This window comes from Solanum dulcamara, chromosome 11, assembly GCF_947179165.1.
Source record: "Solanum dulcamara chromosome 11, daSolDulc1.2, whole genome shotgun sequence".
Taxonomy (NCBI): domain Eukaryota; kingdom Viridiplantae; phylum Streptophyta; class Magnoliopsida; order Solanales; family Solanaceae; genus Solanum; species Solanum dulcamara.
Window position 1 is genome coordinate 45,171,461 of NC_077247.1, and position 16,702 is coordinate 45,188,162.

The 16,702-nt window shown below is 32.0% G+C and overlaps 1 protein-coding gene and 1 pseudogene across 1 annotated transcript; both read left to right on the forward strand.

Moving 5' to 3' along the window:
• The first annotated feature begins 3,868 nt into the window (after positions 1-3,868).
• On the forward strand, positions 3,869-5,782 carry LOC129872616 (putative expansin-B2; annotated as a pseudogene).
• A 4,503-nt stretch (positions 5,783-10,285) lies between these two features.
• LOC129874578 (ABC transporter B family member 9-like) lies at positions 10,286-16,627 on the forward strand. The gene is made up of 12 exons (XM_055949882.1): positions 10,286-10,598; positions 11,456-11,510; positions 12,138-12,313; positions 12,426-12,647; positions 12,729-12,967; positions 13,064-13,589; positions 13,691-13,964; positions 14,048-14,711; positions 14,817-15,045; positions 15,131-15,397; positions 15,479-15,742; positions 15,828-16,627. Exons 1-12 carry the CDS (start codon positions 10,365-10,367, stop codon positions 16,470-16,472), a joined length of 3,795 nt encoding a protein of 1,264 aa, XP_055805857.1. The 5' UTR covers positions 10,286-10,364; the 3' UTR covers positions 16,473-16,627.
• The last annotated feature ends 75 nt before the right edge of the window (positions 16,628-16,702 follow it).

Here is a 16,702-nt window from a genome sequence, read left to right on the forward strand (position 1 = left end):
CTGGCGATAAATAAGTAGGACAACACACTAAAAATTGCCTATGCCTTTACTGTCCAACAAGGCCTTGTTTCAGGAGTTGGACTTGGCACACTCTTACTCATTATTCTCTCTACTTATGGACTTGCCTTTTGGTATGGTTCTAAACTGATAATAGAGAAAGGTTATCGTGGTGGAGATGTCATCAATGTTCTCATGGCTATAATGATTGGTGGAATGTAAGTGTAAAATTCTTCAAGTTTAGAGCATCTTAGATTTCTCATTGGACAATTTAATGTAGGCTAAGAAGTGCAAACCTTTTGCTTGTTCTCTCATTGATTTGCAGGTCACTAGGGCAAACAACACCATCATTGAATGCATTTGCAGCAGGGCAGGCTGCAGCATACAAAATGTTTGAGGCAATCAACAGGTGTTTTCCGTTGTTTTGAAGCGATCATCAGTAAAAAAAAGGTATTTTAAAGCTATTTTACTTAGTTGAAAGGCATATTTGAGCCCCAAAATAACAAAAGTAAACGGATTCATATTGAATAATTGAGAAATATATTTGACCATTTTCCCTCCTTTTAAAAGTCAATGAGTAGTCAATGTAATTTATATTAAAAGAGTCAAAATCTGGATACTGATAAGAGCATAATTATAATTATAATAAGATAGAAACTAGAGAGGGAGAGTGCACTAAATAAAAGAATTCAGACAAAATATGGCATATACATTGTTCTCAATATTTAGTGCAATCACCAAAAGTAGTGTTTACGGTGCACGTAAACCTTATCCCTATTTTTACGGGGTAGAAAAATATTTATTTGGAAAAGGGCATTTTTGACCCATTTTGTAACAATAGGGGCATTTTTGACCCATTAAATAACAATAAGGGCATTTCTAGACCAAAATATTGATGACAAGTACATTTTTGGACTAAATTATAAATGAAGGACATTTTTATTTATTTCAAATAGTTTAAGGGCATTTTTAATCCCTTTCCCTTACTTTTTAAACAAATTTCTTTTTTCCTACAAGTAAAATCTTTTAATTTAAGACCTTCATCTTTTAAGATTTTCCACCATTAGCTCTTTAGTGTTAATGTATGAGTTGAATCATATTATTCATAGATAAGTTATCGTGGTACTTTTCGAATGACATATTTAAAACTATAAGATTAAATGACATTTTGGTATATTTAACATATTTTTAATTTAAGATAACAAGATTTAAAAGTATTTTTTACTTTCTAAAGCTTCATCTCAAATCAAAACAAGACAATCAAAGTAAAACGAAAGAAATCTTATTTTAAAATGAAATAGTATCGGATGACATTAGTGTCACGATCCTGACCCTTCTTGAGTGACACCCACACTAATCCTCTGGTAGGAGAACCAAAACTAACCAAACTAGAACATAGCTATAGACCAAAACATGCATTCAATGAGTGGAATAGTTTAAATAAATAGTTTAAAAGATGAGTTCCCATAAACTCATGAAATTCACCCAATTATACGGAAATTACCTTCCTAGAACCTGAAAGTCATTGTACTAAAAACTCTAACTAAAGGGTCTAGAATAAGGGGATGCAACTCTGAAACAATAACTATAAAATAAGAGTCTAAAAGTCTTGAGTCCAAGAATGAAAGGACTAAGAACTAAGATGAATCCACAACAACCTGAAATAACTGCCTCACCCTTGAATTCGACGATAAGTGATCTTTTATGTGAGGTCTCTTAACAACCGCCTGAATATGTCCCGTACTCAATAAATAAAGAGCAAGTGCAGTATGAGTACATAATGGATCATGCCACCATTTCCAATAAATGACATATGGACAATAACTACAACATAGTAAGGCAACAATATATATGATCACATCATAGTTATGCCAACTCTTAAATTATTATATAGGTAAACATATTCAATCACAATTCAACAGTCAACAGTGGTCCTCTCATGAAACTCATACCCAAACTGTTAGTGTACCAGCGTGGTACCCATTCCAATAGTTAGTGTGCCGACGTGATACCCGATCCAAATATACCAATGTGGTATCCGATCCAATTATACCGACGTGGTACCCGATCTAAATGTACCGACATGGTACCTGATCCAACATGAATTCACGCATCATAATCACAACCACAATGAATAACCACACATACTTGTACAACCAAGTAATGCATTTATTGCATGCAAATTGATCACAAGATGTCATTTCAATTCATGTTCTTTCCTTTCCCTTAATTATATATTATACATGTAATACTATTGAAGTAGTTAACGGGCACATATAACACAAACGGAAAAACACAACCATCATCTACCTTGAAACTCTAAAGAACTGGAATTTTCCCTTTTTTCAATGCTTTGACTCGTTCTTGATCTAAAAATAATAAAAAATACATGAAATTAATGAACATTGGCCTACATTATTCGGATTATATCAAAATTCTAACCTTTGGCCAATTTCATGATCACCTCCCCCAACTAGGGCTTTTTCCACCATTAATTTTACGCCAAAACCTTCTCCTAAGTGAATTCTCATAGATCTAAGATCTAATAATCGAATTACAAGTTATAGGAATAATTAACTTACCTTTACCAAAGAAATTGGTGGAAAACTGAAAGAAAATAGCCTTATAGGTCGTCCTTTGATCTTTAAAAATGTTGCAGCAATAATAATGTTTTTTGGACTTTTTTCCGATTATGTCTGTGACTAGATGCTATAGCCCCCCTCGCCATAGCGGGATTATTTCCGCCATAGCAGGTTGCACGGAGACAGAGACTCAGAATTGTGTCTCAAGCCGTCATTTCACAACACAACCTCAAACCTTGATGTTCTAATACAATCCTTTCACGCCAAGATCAATTTCTAGAGTTCTACTTGCCCAATTTCGATTCCGTAAAGCCGTATGGGATCCTTGACGCCTTACTACCAGTACACAACCAAAACTTAGTAATCAACTCAAACCCATTATCGTATTGCTCTAAACCACACCTGATTCAGATTTTGTCAAAGTTTAATCAGTCTCAAAGTTTCTAAGTTACTACTTAAAAAATTTTTGGCCCAAATTTCTTTCTCATTAACTTATCCATAATGACATGAACGGATCGTTACAATTAGTTCACATAACATGCGTCCGCCTTTGGTATATCACCTTAATCTGATGGTATAATATAATTATATGTTGTTAGCGTACAAAATTTACTGCCTATTTACTTTTAGTATGTACTTATTGATTGAGGTTCTTTTTTTAAATTTTATCCAAGTCATTGTATTTAGCATAGTGTATGATCTAAGGGCCTGTTTGGTCATGTATAATTTTCATTTTTTTATGGTTCCTAAAAAATATACAAAGTTATGCTTCAGTTTGGACCTTCATTTCCTTTGTCATTAATTTCATTATTATAACTAACATTTATGAAAAGTGTTTTTTTTAAGACTAGTTCTTTCAAATGCGTTTAAACTATATTTTCGCTCATGTCTAGATGTATGCTCGTGTCTAATGCATGTTATGGATGCACTTAGGTCACCAATGACATCACATATCAATTCTGCTCAAGATCTAGATTCAGAGCGTGATATTTAATTTAATTTCATAAGATAAAACAACCTAAAGAGTTAAGGAGAGGAAATGAATAAGATATAATAAATCTTCAATCACATTTATATTAGAAAAATCCTATATTACTGCAAATTAAATATCAAGACCTTAAAATTCTTAATCATCTTAAATTGTTAAAGTGGTGTTATCTATAATTAATATCCTCAACTAACTAATATTCACCTTTTTTGCTATAAATAAGCTAAACTATCATGGAATTGCATAAGCAATTAGAAAAAAATACATTAGACTACTACTTATCTAATATAATTAGTAGGTCATGGCAGCAAATTCTTCTCAGTATTTTTTCCTTTGGATGATCAGTCTAGGTTTTTGCTCATATTTGATTACATTTTCTTCTTGTCAACCAAGTGGTTCATCAGCTGTTGCAACTTTTTATGAAAATGATATTAGTCCTGGAAGTGGTAATGTCTTGAAAGTTATCCTTTTTTCTCATAACAAAATTATGAATGGCCTAGTAATTAAATTAAAAATACACCTGTTTTGAATTTAAAACACAATTTTGTAGGAATATATCTTCGTAATCTAGTTGATTTGACTATCTGAATTTTCATCTTATCAAAGTTATCCTTGTTTTTTTTTTTGGTTTTAGGCGGAGCATGTGGTCTAGAAAATGATGTAGCAAGTGCTCCCTACAACACGATGATCACAGCGGGAAATCAAGCTCTTTTTAAGCATGGAGCTGGATGTGGTGCAAGCTACCAGGTGAACATGTATTATAACGAAAGAGATTCAATTGAATTTTAAAAATGTGGAGTTTTTAGATATTTTTTGAAATCTATTAACATATATAGTTTGTGATTTTACTACCTTGATCTTATGAACATGACATCTAAATGTTAACGATATTGTTTTTCAGGTGTTGTGCACCCCAACTCAAAATTCACATTGTTCAGGAAATCCAATAAGAGTAACCGTTGGAGACGAGTGTCCTGGATCATGAGAAAATAAACCATTACATAAAGCAGGAAGAATTCCGAATTTTTTTTAAAAAGGCAATCACTTGTTCCAGATATTGCTCGGACTCTAACAAAAATACTGTTAGTAAACTGTATTGGAAAATATTAAAACAGTAACAACAACTAAAAATAATAAAACACAGAATCTGGAAATTTAATGCAAGAACAAAATCGAGCCCACTGACTGCACAGTGTGTCCTTAAGGAAATTATTCCCCTCAAAGTACCCGAGGTTTTGGAATCTTTCCTCCCAGGATAGAACGATTTACTCACCAAAGTAGAGGTACTGCTAATTTTTGGTGACTGCGAACCACTTGATGGCTGTATTTCACACGAGTTTTAGGAAGTGCAGAAAGAAGAAGAAGATGGTATATTCAGAATTTCGTATGGAACATTCTGAGGATTAATAGATATATATAGACTGTTTACACCTTTTAAGAAAAGACACCTGTTGGGAAAATGTTTGCCTGTTGAGAAAATGTTTGCAACTTTTCGGACAAGGTTGCAACCTTTCAAAAATCCGTTGGAAAAAACGGAGGGAAATTTTAAATTAATCCGGGAAAGAAACGGGTCGCGGGTCAGGATTTTTTTTCCACTTAATTAATTAAATAAATAAATAATATTAATTAATTAAAAATTTAAAGAAAATTTGGTCCAAAAAGATTATCAATCAATCATATCAATTGACCAAATCCAAATCGCCGAAGCCGAGCGAGCGACGACGACGACGGCACGAGGGGAGACCCTCTTCTTGACCCTTTAGCAACATGAAGGAGTGCTTCTACTTTTAAGTAGGAGACTTTTCATTTCCACCACCTATGTGGGACCAAAGCTTATTTAATAAAGCAAGAGAAAACATATCATTTCCTCTCCACTTCTTTTTCCCTCAATTTCCCATTCAACCTATCAATTAAACCCAACAAATACAATCACTTCATCAATAATTTTTGAAGAGTCTGAGCAACATAGTACTTGTTCCACATAAACTAAAAAAAGTTATTCCCTAAATTTTACATACTATTTTTTCACCTTAAATACAGGGTACCATGCAATTACAATACAAATATATTGTTTAAGGTGGACAAAGGGTCAAATCAATATTTTTTTGCAGTTGTATCTGAAGCAGTAAATTGTTATAATAGGGATGATTTTAAAAAGTCATCTTTTAGATTTGACATCGTAACAATAGTTTTCCTTATTTTTGTTTATTCATAACCATAGTTGTTCTAAGTGATAATTTTTTTTATGACAAATTCCAAACGTACCTTTTGGAGCCTAACAATAGGATTCAAAATTTAGAAACATGTAAATAATAAAGAACAGTCTGAAATTATTGCACATAAAGTAATAAAAATAAATTATAATTTTTGAGACTGAATATATTAAGAATGAACAATGATTCACATAATTTAATAATAATAATAATAAAGAGAGATAAAACCTGATAAAAATATTTCATAGAGATGGGGAAAGAATAAAAACAAAAAAAAAGTGCAACATACTAAGTATGTGAAAAGACTAATTTTGATTTTTGTATAGTCATATATTATAAAGATAATTAATGTTGTGTAGATGGACAACCACACTATTCTTGCTTTCACTTTCTTATCTTCACATGCATGCATTCTTTTCGTTTTCTTTCCTTCCCTTTTCCCTTTACGATAAGTTCTTTTTTTTTTTAAAAAAAAAAGGTCTGATATACTATTTTTCGTTATGAAAATGATTTATATATATTCCTAGTGTTACATAAATAGCTTGTGTATACATTTTTTTCTCTAATGAAAGTGAAAAAATAATTTTAAATTTATTTTTTATTAAAAAAATAATTCATGTAGGGGTATATTTGATCCTTCTCACGATTTTTTCTTTTGAATTTTTTAATTCAAAGACTAATTTAAATTTATTATTTTGATGGTCAAATTTATTTTATATAATTAAAATTAGACTTTTCAAAATTATTTCATCATTTAAATTATTTTCCCCGATATCAATATGATTCAATTAATTTTGTAAATTATCGTATAAGATTCACATTTAACAAACGATATTATGCATACTTTTGTAATTCCTTTTGATGATAATATATCATATTTAATTTTTAAAAAAATTTACTTCCGTAGAGCTTTGACAAAAATTCTCTAAACATTTTTGTTCAGGGAATTTCAAGTGCTTCAACGTGTTTCAAGTGAAAGAACTCTCCTCTAGGAGTTGTTGAGCTTCAAGTAACAAAATAGAAAAGAAAACACATTTTCAATAATTTCCATCCATTTCATTATTTTTTTTTGGCACCAAGAATAGTTTTGAGTCAAGCTTTATGAAAAAAGGTTTAATGTTTAAGGGTGATAAATGGACGGATCGAATCAGATATGAGTTAATTGAAAATGAGTCATGATAAAATATTCGACCTCATAGATTAAAAAGGATAAACTGAAAGGGATAATATGGATATCCATTATTTCTTATTATGTAAAGAAATATACTTTCATATTACAAGATTTTTTTCTTAATATAGTGTGTGTTTGGTATAAAGGAAAATATTTTCATTTTTTTCTAGAAAAAGAATTTCTGAAAAGTGAGTGTCCTAAATCGAGGTTGGGAAGTCAAACTTCTAGTCTCCAGTCAGAAACAAGAGCCGGGTGGGGATCAAATTCAGGTTTGGATCATGATGAGGTTTAAAGAAAGTTTTGAAAAATATTTTCTTATTAAAGGAAAGTTTTAAATTATGAAAATTATATTCTTAAATTAGAGAAAAATAAGTTTATTTAAAAAATATTTTTTTAATTGTACTTTTATAGGTTCCTACACTTGCATAATTTAAGAGGAGTGAAATTGATGGTTACCACAAGTTATTCATGTTTTACGATGAATAATATTTGATCCATTGTTAAATGATTGAATAACCAACCCATTTAAAATAAATTAAATCAAATAAATTAAATAACTATATAATTTACTCATTTTACCACCCCATATTACAAGCAGCATATTTCAGACAAGCTTTAATTTATGAATAGGAAGGCCACATTACAAGTAGTATAATAGGTTTTTTAGGTGTTAATTTTGTGTCAACTTGTATCAATTTTCATTCGACTAGACTAAATACGAAATATTTATGTTTCATCGTATAAACTTAATGTATAAAGTATATTCTGCAAATATAAATATATTTGGAACGGTATGACACGGTTCATTTTTTTCCCATTTATTTTTATAAAATTTAAAAACTCACCTAATTATTCTCTATAGGTATAAATTTATATATATAAAAAATGCAATTTTACTAAAATAAATCTATAATCTGTTCGATATGATTCGATTTGATTTTTTTTAAAGACCATCGACACCCGTGCTGGTAGCTTATTACTAGTATTATAATAGCTGGTGAAATATACTAATTTATCCTGTTATATATAGTCTAATAATTTGAGTTAATAGTAAAACTCATATAAGCCAAAATATAAATAACAAGAGAAATCAAGGTAAATCTCACTTGATAATAGTAACGTGATAATATGTCTAACTAAAATAAATATAATTATAAAACATAGAACTTTCACTTTTTGTATTTGTTTGCAACAAATTTTAAAGTGATGAAAAATAAATTACAATCATAAGTAAAATATGAAGAAACAAAAAATATTTTGTTGATAAACAATGTGGTACAATTCTGTTCCTCCCTTGATTCTTCTCTCTGGATTTCTTCGTGATGCGAGGGATGTTAGTGGCGTATTACTTGAACTAAGATGATTTGGATTTGATCAACATCGTGATTCGAGGGCCTTTAGTAGCGTATTTCTCGAACTAGCCAGGATGATTTGAACTTGATCTCTATGAAAGGATTTATAAATCTTCTTCAAGTATTTAATTATCAAGAAGAGTTTGACATATTTTGATCTCTTTATGAATATTCCATGAATTTGTGGAATTTTCGAGATGTCTTTTCAAGTGAATATAATACCTTTTATATAGGCATGAATTAGAATTTAGGGTAGAGTAGCCTCCAAGAAACATGACTCGTCTTGTAGAGTCCTACAAAATTTTGATGTCTACCGCTCTGATTTTTTTACTTATAAGTTAATAATAATATATTTCTAAAAATTTATTGAGATTAAAGTTTATTATCTTCACGTGACATACATATTAGTTTACGAAAATTACAAACAATTAGGGCGCTAAGCTTACCACTCAATTTTTGTGGCAATAATTATCCTATTGACTGTATAATACGTTCAATGTTTCTAGAATAGATATTATAATTCTTTACCTTTTTTTTTACAAATAGGAAAAATTTAAACAGAATTAAACTAGAAAAAGGAAAAGAAAAGATAATACAGCTATTACTAGTACATTCGAGCATTACCTTACAAAATAGGGTTTGGCAAGGGAGAACGTATACAACTTTACTCATCAATTACTGATCAAAATCAAAATCAAATTAGTTCAAATAATTATTAAATTATTTAAACTAAAATCAAATTAATTTAATTGATTTAGTTGTTATTAATTTTGATTTGATTTGATTCGATTATTAATCATATTTCAAAGTAAAAGCAACTATTAATTCAATGGGGTAAACTTTGTGCCAGATGAGTCTTCACTTGCATAAGTTGAGCTTGTAGTTATGCTACCTAACTAATGTAACCAAATTGAAATCAATTACGTACCGAGAGAAAAAAGCTTGAAAGTTTACTACGTAATTAAAAACCACTATCAAAACATGACATTGAGGGTGTTTTAGGTAGGGTATGTAAAATCGAACCGATCAATGAATTGAATTGAAAAAAATGCTATTGAGTTAATGGGTTTTGAGTGATTTTATAAAAAAAAATTATTGGATTATTTATTTGATATTGATTTTTTAATATTGAGTTATTGAGTAGACCGATAACCCATTAAGATAATATTAATGACTACTTTACCCCTACATAAATTAAATATTAATATCAGTACTTTATTGGTTATAACTTTTGCCCTTTAACCTTCAATTCACATTATTGTCCTAGTTTTTTTATTTGTGTTGCACTAGTATAGTTCTTTGTTTTTTATGACAAAGAAAATCCGCAAGCACTACTCTTTGGGTGCGCACAAGTTAATGCACTAGTATAGTTATTTTCATGTTAGTTATTATTGTTTCTATTTTATGAGCATTCTATAAAGTTACATTATTGTCTTATCGCACTAAATTGTTTGAGAAGTCATACAATTATTTTATGCGCATTAATTTTCTTATTGATTAAATCGAAAATCGAATCGTTAAGGACCAAAAATTGATAGACCAAAACCAATAAAAAATATCGGTTATTGGTTTAACTTATTTAAAAACTGAAAATCAATAAATCGAACCGACTGATGCACAAGTAGGAAGTAAAATACTTTATGAAAAAACATTTTTCAAAAGAAATTGTGTTTCACTATCCAACATTTTATAAAATTTAGAATTTATTTCAAATATATTAAATGGAAGAAAAACGTTTTTTTTCCCTTTTGATGGAAAAAACTAGTACTATTATTTTCGTGGCAATAATTATCCTATTGACTATGTATAATACGTTCAATGTTTCTAGAAGAGATATATAATAATTCTTTTATCTTTTTTTACAAATAGGAAATTTTTTAACAGAAGTCAACTAGAAAAGAAAAAAAAAGGTAAACTAGCTATAAATACGCTAACCTAATAACAAAAGTATCCTGAAATCTTGATATTTACTAACCAACTTTCTTATGAAATAGCCCCTTCTTCTCTTCTTCTTGATCTTCTTTAAAACCCTAAAAGTGATATTATAATATATTGTTGAAGATGGAGGATAATAATAATAATAATGGAGAAAAAAAAAGAGATGAAGATCAAAAAGTGTCATTCTACAAATTATTTTCTTTCGCAGATAAATTTGATGTTGCCCTAATGATAATTGGAACCATTGGAGCTATTGGCAATGGATTAACTCAACCTTTAATGACGCTTATATTTGGCCAGCTTGTTAATTCTTTTGGTTCTTCTAATTATGATGAAGTTGTACATAAAATCTCAAAGGTATGTATGTAACACATTTTTTTTTCTTCTTTTAATTTGTATATGTTCTTGTTTATTAATTATGTTGATTAATTTCTTGGTTTCATGTAATCAAATGAAAGTTGTGACTTTTTAACTACGATTACATAAACTTAAAACTTGCCTTCTAAGGTCTCATTCTACAACAAGAAGAATGATAACAAACAGCTTTTATTTTCTTCTTCTGTGGGGGTTGGTTGGTTGGTACAAGGAAAAGCATAAAAATCTTATTTTTAGTTATATATACTGAGAGTATAATTATTTTTTAAATAATTGTTATAGTATAATATTCAACAAATTAATACTATAAGCATGTTGGATAGAGTTATAACTGTACATCTTGTTCAATAATACTGAGAGTCTTAATTTTGTTTAAGAAAAACTACATGTACTGATAATGTAAAAGTGATTTTACACTATTACTTTCTTTTTTTAAAAAAACGAAGAATAAGAATTAAGAACCCTTAATGGCACCACTCATCAATTAAATTTTCCTTTTTTTATAATAAGATAAGATATTTCAATTAAATTCACTTTTTTTTTCCTTTGTGGCAAACATAATTATGATTTTCTCATATAGAATTCAATTTGGTTTTTGCTATGTAATGCAATATATAACTTAATTCAATTTTTTTATTTTGCAAATCCCACTAGAAAAAGTGGGAAAGATCAAAAGTATATACCTATGTGAACTCTAATTTTTTTCTTATTATCTCACAGTCCAATCAACATTGTAATTTACTGTTCCTAAGTGGTCTAATAATAAACAACTTTTGACTGAAATGTGTTACTTTTTCTTCTTTAATTAACTTTTCTTTTTGTTCAATTTTTGATTCCAGGTTTCCATTTACTATGTCTACCTCGCTGTTGGGTCTGGCATTGCATCCTTTTTACGTAAGTATACACTCGCCTGTATTTTCTTTTTCAAATTATTTTGATATATTTTATTTGAATCGAAGCTTCTGAATATTATAATATGTATAATAAAAAAAAAGATGTATATATATATATATTTAACATAAAAATACCATAAGTTACTTTCTGAATAAATATTTTTATAACTGGAAATTGATTCAAAATAAATGTTATAGTCATATATAGGTTTGTGGGGTACCCTCTCACGTTTATTAGATTATATATATTTCTTTTAAGAGAATCGGTGCCTTTGCGTGCTTGTTTTATAAAGAGACAAAAGTAGTAAAAGGGCAATTTTCAACCAATTACTACCCCCACCATGTTTAGGAAAATTTGGGTCAGTAAAATTCCTAAGAAAAGGTAATTTCCCAACATTGTTGTACAATCAATTTAAGGATTGTTTTGGTTTTTGGGTAACCACTTTGGGGCTTGACTAATCTAATTTAAATTCTTCTAATGAAAATTCCGGCTCTACGATAACACGACTCTAATCTAAGGATCAAGAATGTGTAAAATGAACTATAACAAAAAACTTGTAAAATTGAGTTCTTGAACTATGGTAATAGTGCACTCAATATTGAAAATTTTGGCCCTGTAACATTACAGAGATGTCATGTTGGATGGTTACTGGAGAGAGACAAGCGACTCGAATTCGGGGACTGTATTTGAAGACAATATTGAGGCAAGACATAGCCTTTTTTGACACTGAAACAACCACTGGAGAAGTCATTGGAAGAATGTCTGGAGATACTATACTCATTCAAGATGCCTTGGGTGAAAAGGTGCAATTTTTTTAATTAATATACAAATGCTAATGCAAATTGACTAATGTTAGTAGTTATTATTGATTTTCTTGCAAAATAATCATAACAAACCTATGTTGAATGATTCCAGGTTGGGAAGTTCATTCAATTCCTCTCAACATTTGTTGGAGGCTTCATAATCGCGTTTGTTAAGGGATGGCTTCTGTCGATAGTCTTGGTTTCTTGCATACCTGCCCTTGTAATTGCTGGAGGAACTATGGCATTGATCATGTCCAAAATGTCAAGTCGCGGACAAGTTGCCTATGCACAAGCTGGAAATGTAGTAGAGCAAACAATAGGAGCAATAAGAACGGTAAAGCCTGATTCAAATATTTCTACATATATAATTTTGTATTAGACTTGCAATTTTAATCTGAAAGCTGGATAACTTCAGGTTTCAGCATTCACTGGAGAGAAGCAGGCAATAGATAAGTATGACAGCAAACTGAAAATTGCCTGTGCTTCTACTGTCCAACAAGGGCTTGTTTCAGGCATTGGACTTGGCATGGTCTTGCTCATTGTTTTTTCTACTTATGGACTTGCGGTCTGGTATGGTTCCAAACTGATAATAGAGAGAGGTTATAAGGGTGGAGATGTCATCAATGTTATTATGGCTATAATGACTGGTGGAATGTAAGTAACTCTCTGTTTAAAGCTGTTGCAATGGAAAATTGGCTTAGGCTAAAGAGTATTGAAACACTTTTGCTTGTTCTCTTTATCAATTTGCAGGTCACTAGGACAAACAACTCCATCTTTGAATGCATTTGCAGCAGGACAGGCTGCAGCATACAAAATGTTTGAGACAATCAACCGGAAACCTCTGATTGACACATTTGACAAGAGTGGGGCTGTGTTGGAAGACATCAAGGGTGAAATTGAGCTGAAAGATGTGTATTTTAGGTATCCAGCCAGGCCAGATGTGCAAATCTTTAGTGGATTCTCACTCGTCGTTCCTAGTGGCAAAACTGTAGCTTTGGTTGGGCAAAGTGGAAGTGGGAAGTCCACAGTTATCAGTTTACTGGAGAGATTCTATGATCCTGAAGCCGGAGAAGTATTAATAGATGGTGTCAATTTGAAGAAATTTCAACTCAAATGGCTAAGGCAACAGATGGGATTGGTAAGTCAGGAACCTATCCTGTTTGCGACAACCATAAAAGAGAATATCAGTTATGGTAAAGAAAATGCTACTGAAGATGAGATTAAGACAGCCATTGAACTTGCTAATGCTGCTAAGTTCCTCTATAAGCTTCCTCAGGTAATATACAAACTCCCCTTTATTCCATGTTCACACTTATAATTAGCTGTTAAATAGGCAAACGAATGGGAGATTCATTGTTTTCATTGTGGGTTCTGTAGGGGCTAGACACTATGGTAGGTGAGCATGGAACACAACTATCTGGTGGACAAAAGCAAAGACTCGCAATAGCAAGGGCTATCTTAAAGAACCCAAGAATACTCCTCCTTGATGAAGCTACAAGTGCACTTGATGCTGAATCAGAGCGAATCGTGCAAGAAGCACTTGAAAAAGTCATGGCAAATAGAACGACCGTTGTTGTTGCTCATCGTCTAACAACCATTAGAAATGCTGATCTTATAGCGGTGGTGAATGCTGGAAAACTACTAGAAAAAGGTAAAAATTCTAAAGAACTTTTATGACTTTACTTTTGTGTATAACTAAACCATATTCCTTCTTTTTCTTCATCATGAAAATAGGAACACATACTGAGTTAATACAAGATCCAAATGGAGCATATTCCCAGCTTGTGAGAATGCAGGGAGGGAATAGAGAAGAAGAAAACATGAAAAATATGGACCTTGATAAGGTGGATTTAACCACAGATTTGGATAATAACCTGAGCAGGTCATCAAGCCAGCGATTGTCAGCAATGAAGCGATCGACAAGCCATGGATCATCTAGACATTCTTTCACACTAAGCTATCCTGTTCCTGGGCTAATTGATATTCACGAAGCGGAAATAGGAAATGAGGAAATGAAAAAAGAAGATAAGGGAAGCTTAGAGAAACGAAAGAAAGTTTCTATTAGGCGGCTTGCTAAACTAAACAAACCTGAGCTTCCATATCTGTTACTTGGATCGTTGGCTGCAATAATACATGGTCTGATTTTCCCGTTATTTGGACTCTTACTCGCGACAGCTATTAAAATATTCTTTTACCCACCACACAAGCTGCGAAGTGAATCAAGATTCTGGGCACTCATGTATCTTGGCCTCGGTGTGGTAACTTTGCTAGTTGTACCTTTCCAGAACTACTTATTCGGAGTTGCAGGGGGGAAATTGATTGAGAGGATTCGTTCTTTGACCTTTAAGAAAGTAGTCCACCAAGAAATCAGCTGGTTCGATGATCCTGCACATTCAAGGTTTGTTAACAAATCAATAAGAATTAAATCCTTCCTTTACTCCCTCTATCTTAAGTACTTAACAGAGTGCTATAGGCTAAAAAAGTGAAATTTTCTTGATTGCAGTGGTGCAGTTGGTGCAAGGTTATCAACTGATGCTTCCACGGTCAGGACTCTTATGGGTGATGCACTGGCACTTATTGTACAGAACATAGCAACTGTAGTAGCTGGCCTCGTGATAGCCTTCACTGCCAATTGGATTTTAGCACTTATAATCCTTCTTGTGTTGCCTTTAATTGGTTTGCAAGGATTCCTCCAGACCAAGATGTACAAAGGCTTTAGTGCTGATGCAAAGGTATTCCATCTTTTCTCATCTTTAAAAAATCGATTACATTCAAACAAGCTTGAATTAATTTAAAAATGGATTCTCATTTTTCCAGGTGATGTATGAAGAAGCTAGCCAAATAGCAAACGATGCTGTCGGGAGTATAAGAACAGTGGCATCATTCTGTGCAGAGGAAAAAGTGATGGACATGTACCAGAAGAAATGTGAAGGTCCGATGAAGCAAGGAGTGAAGATAGGAGTTGTTAGTGGAGCTAGCTTAGGTTTTGGCTCATTTATACTGTATTGTACAAATGCCTTCTGTTTCTTCATAGGATCTGTCCTTATTCATCATGGATTAGCAACATTTGGCCAAGTTTTTAAGGTAAAGTCTCTCGGTTTTCTCTTCCTTCTCAGCTCTTGCATATCAATACTTATTTTCTGAAAAGAATTTATAATGTTGCAGGTTTTCTTTGCATTGACTCTATCAGCTGTTGGAGTTACTCAAAGCACAGGAATGGCTCCAGATTATAACAAAGCCAAGGATTCTATAGCCTCTATATTTGAAATTCTTGATAGAAAACCCAAGATTGACTCCAGTTCTGATGTTGGCACTACTTTAGCTGCTGTCCGCGGAGATATTGAATTCAAACATGTGAGTTACAGGTATGCAACTCGCCCGGATGTCCAAATCTTCAAGGATTTATGCCTAACTATCCCTTCTGGAAAGGTATTTTCGAGTACTCCCTTTACATTATAACGTACTTCATCTTTTATTCAATTGGCTTAATTTTTTTTCCCGGTTCTCTTTGTAGACTGTTGCTCTAGTGGGAGAGAGTGGAAGCGGGAAATCAACTGTCATTAGCCTGATAGAGAGGTTCTATAATCCTGAATCAGGAGAGATATATTTGGATAGTGTGGAAATCAGACAATTTAAGCTAAGTTGGCTAAGGCAACAAATGGGCCTGGTTAGTCAAGAACCAATACTGTTTAACGAAACAATTCGTGACAACATTGCATACAGCAGACAGGGGAATGCAACAGAAGAAGAGATCATTCAAGCAGCAAAATCAGCAAATGCACACAACTTTATATCTTCATTGCCTCAAGGATATGATACATCGGTTGGGGAAAGAGGGATACAATTATCAGGTGGACAAAAGCAAAGAATAGCTATTGCAAGAGCTATACTGAAGGATCCAAAGATTCTTTTGCTAGATGAGGCAACAAGCGCATTAGATGCAGAATCAGAACGTATAGTTCAAGAAGCATTGGATCGAGTAATGGTAAATAGGACAACCGTGGTTGTAGCTCATCGCTTAACCACCATCAAAGGTGCTGATGTCATTGCTGTTGTGAAGAATGGATTCATTGCTGAGGAAGGAAGGCATGATGTTCTTATGAACACAAAAGATGGAGTTTATGCATCCTTAGTAGCATTGCATATGACTTCAGCCTGATTATTTCTTCATCTTGTGACCAAGAATTAGATTAGGTCTATTTTTGTGTTTCTTTTTTTCCTTACTCATATATACATTTATCCTTTTCTTTTTTTCTGATGTAGCTGAAATGTAGTCTATTGGGGTATAATCTGATTTGTATCAGAAAATATTAAAAAGGGCAGCCCGGTGCACTTAAGCTCCCGCTATGCGCAGGGTCCGGGGAAGGGCCCGACCACAAGGGTCTGTTG

Coding starts and splice junctions, on each gene's coding strand:
- LOC129874578 (XM_055949882.1), top strand. CDS start 10,365: ATGGAGGATAATAATAATAATAATGGAGAAAAAAAAAGAGATGAAGAT. Junction 10,599..11,455: donor TTGTACATAAAATCTCAAAG/GTATGTATGTAA, acceptor TTTTGATTCCAG/GTTTCCATTTACTATGTCTA. Junction 12,314..12,425: donor AAGATGCCTTGGGTGAAAAG/GTGCAATTTTTT, acceptor GAATGATTCCAG/GTTGGGAAGTTCATTCAATT.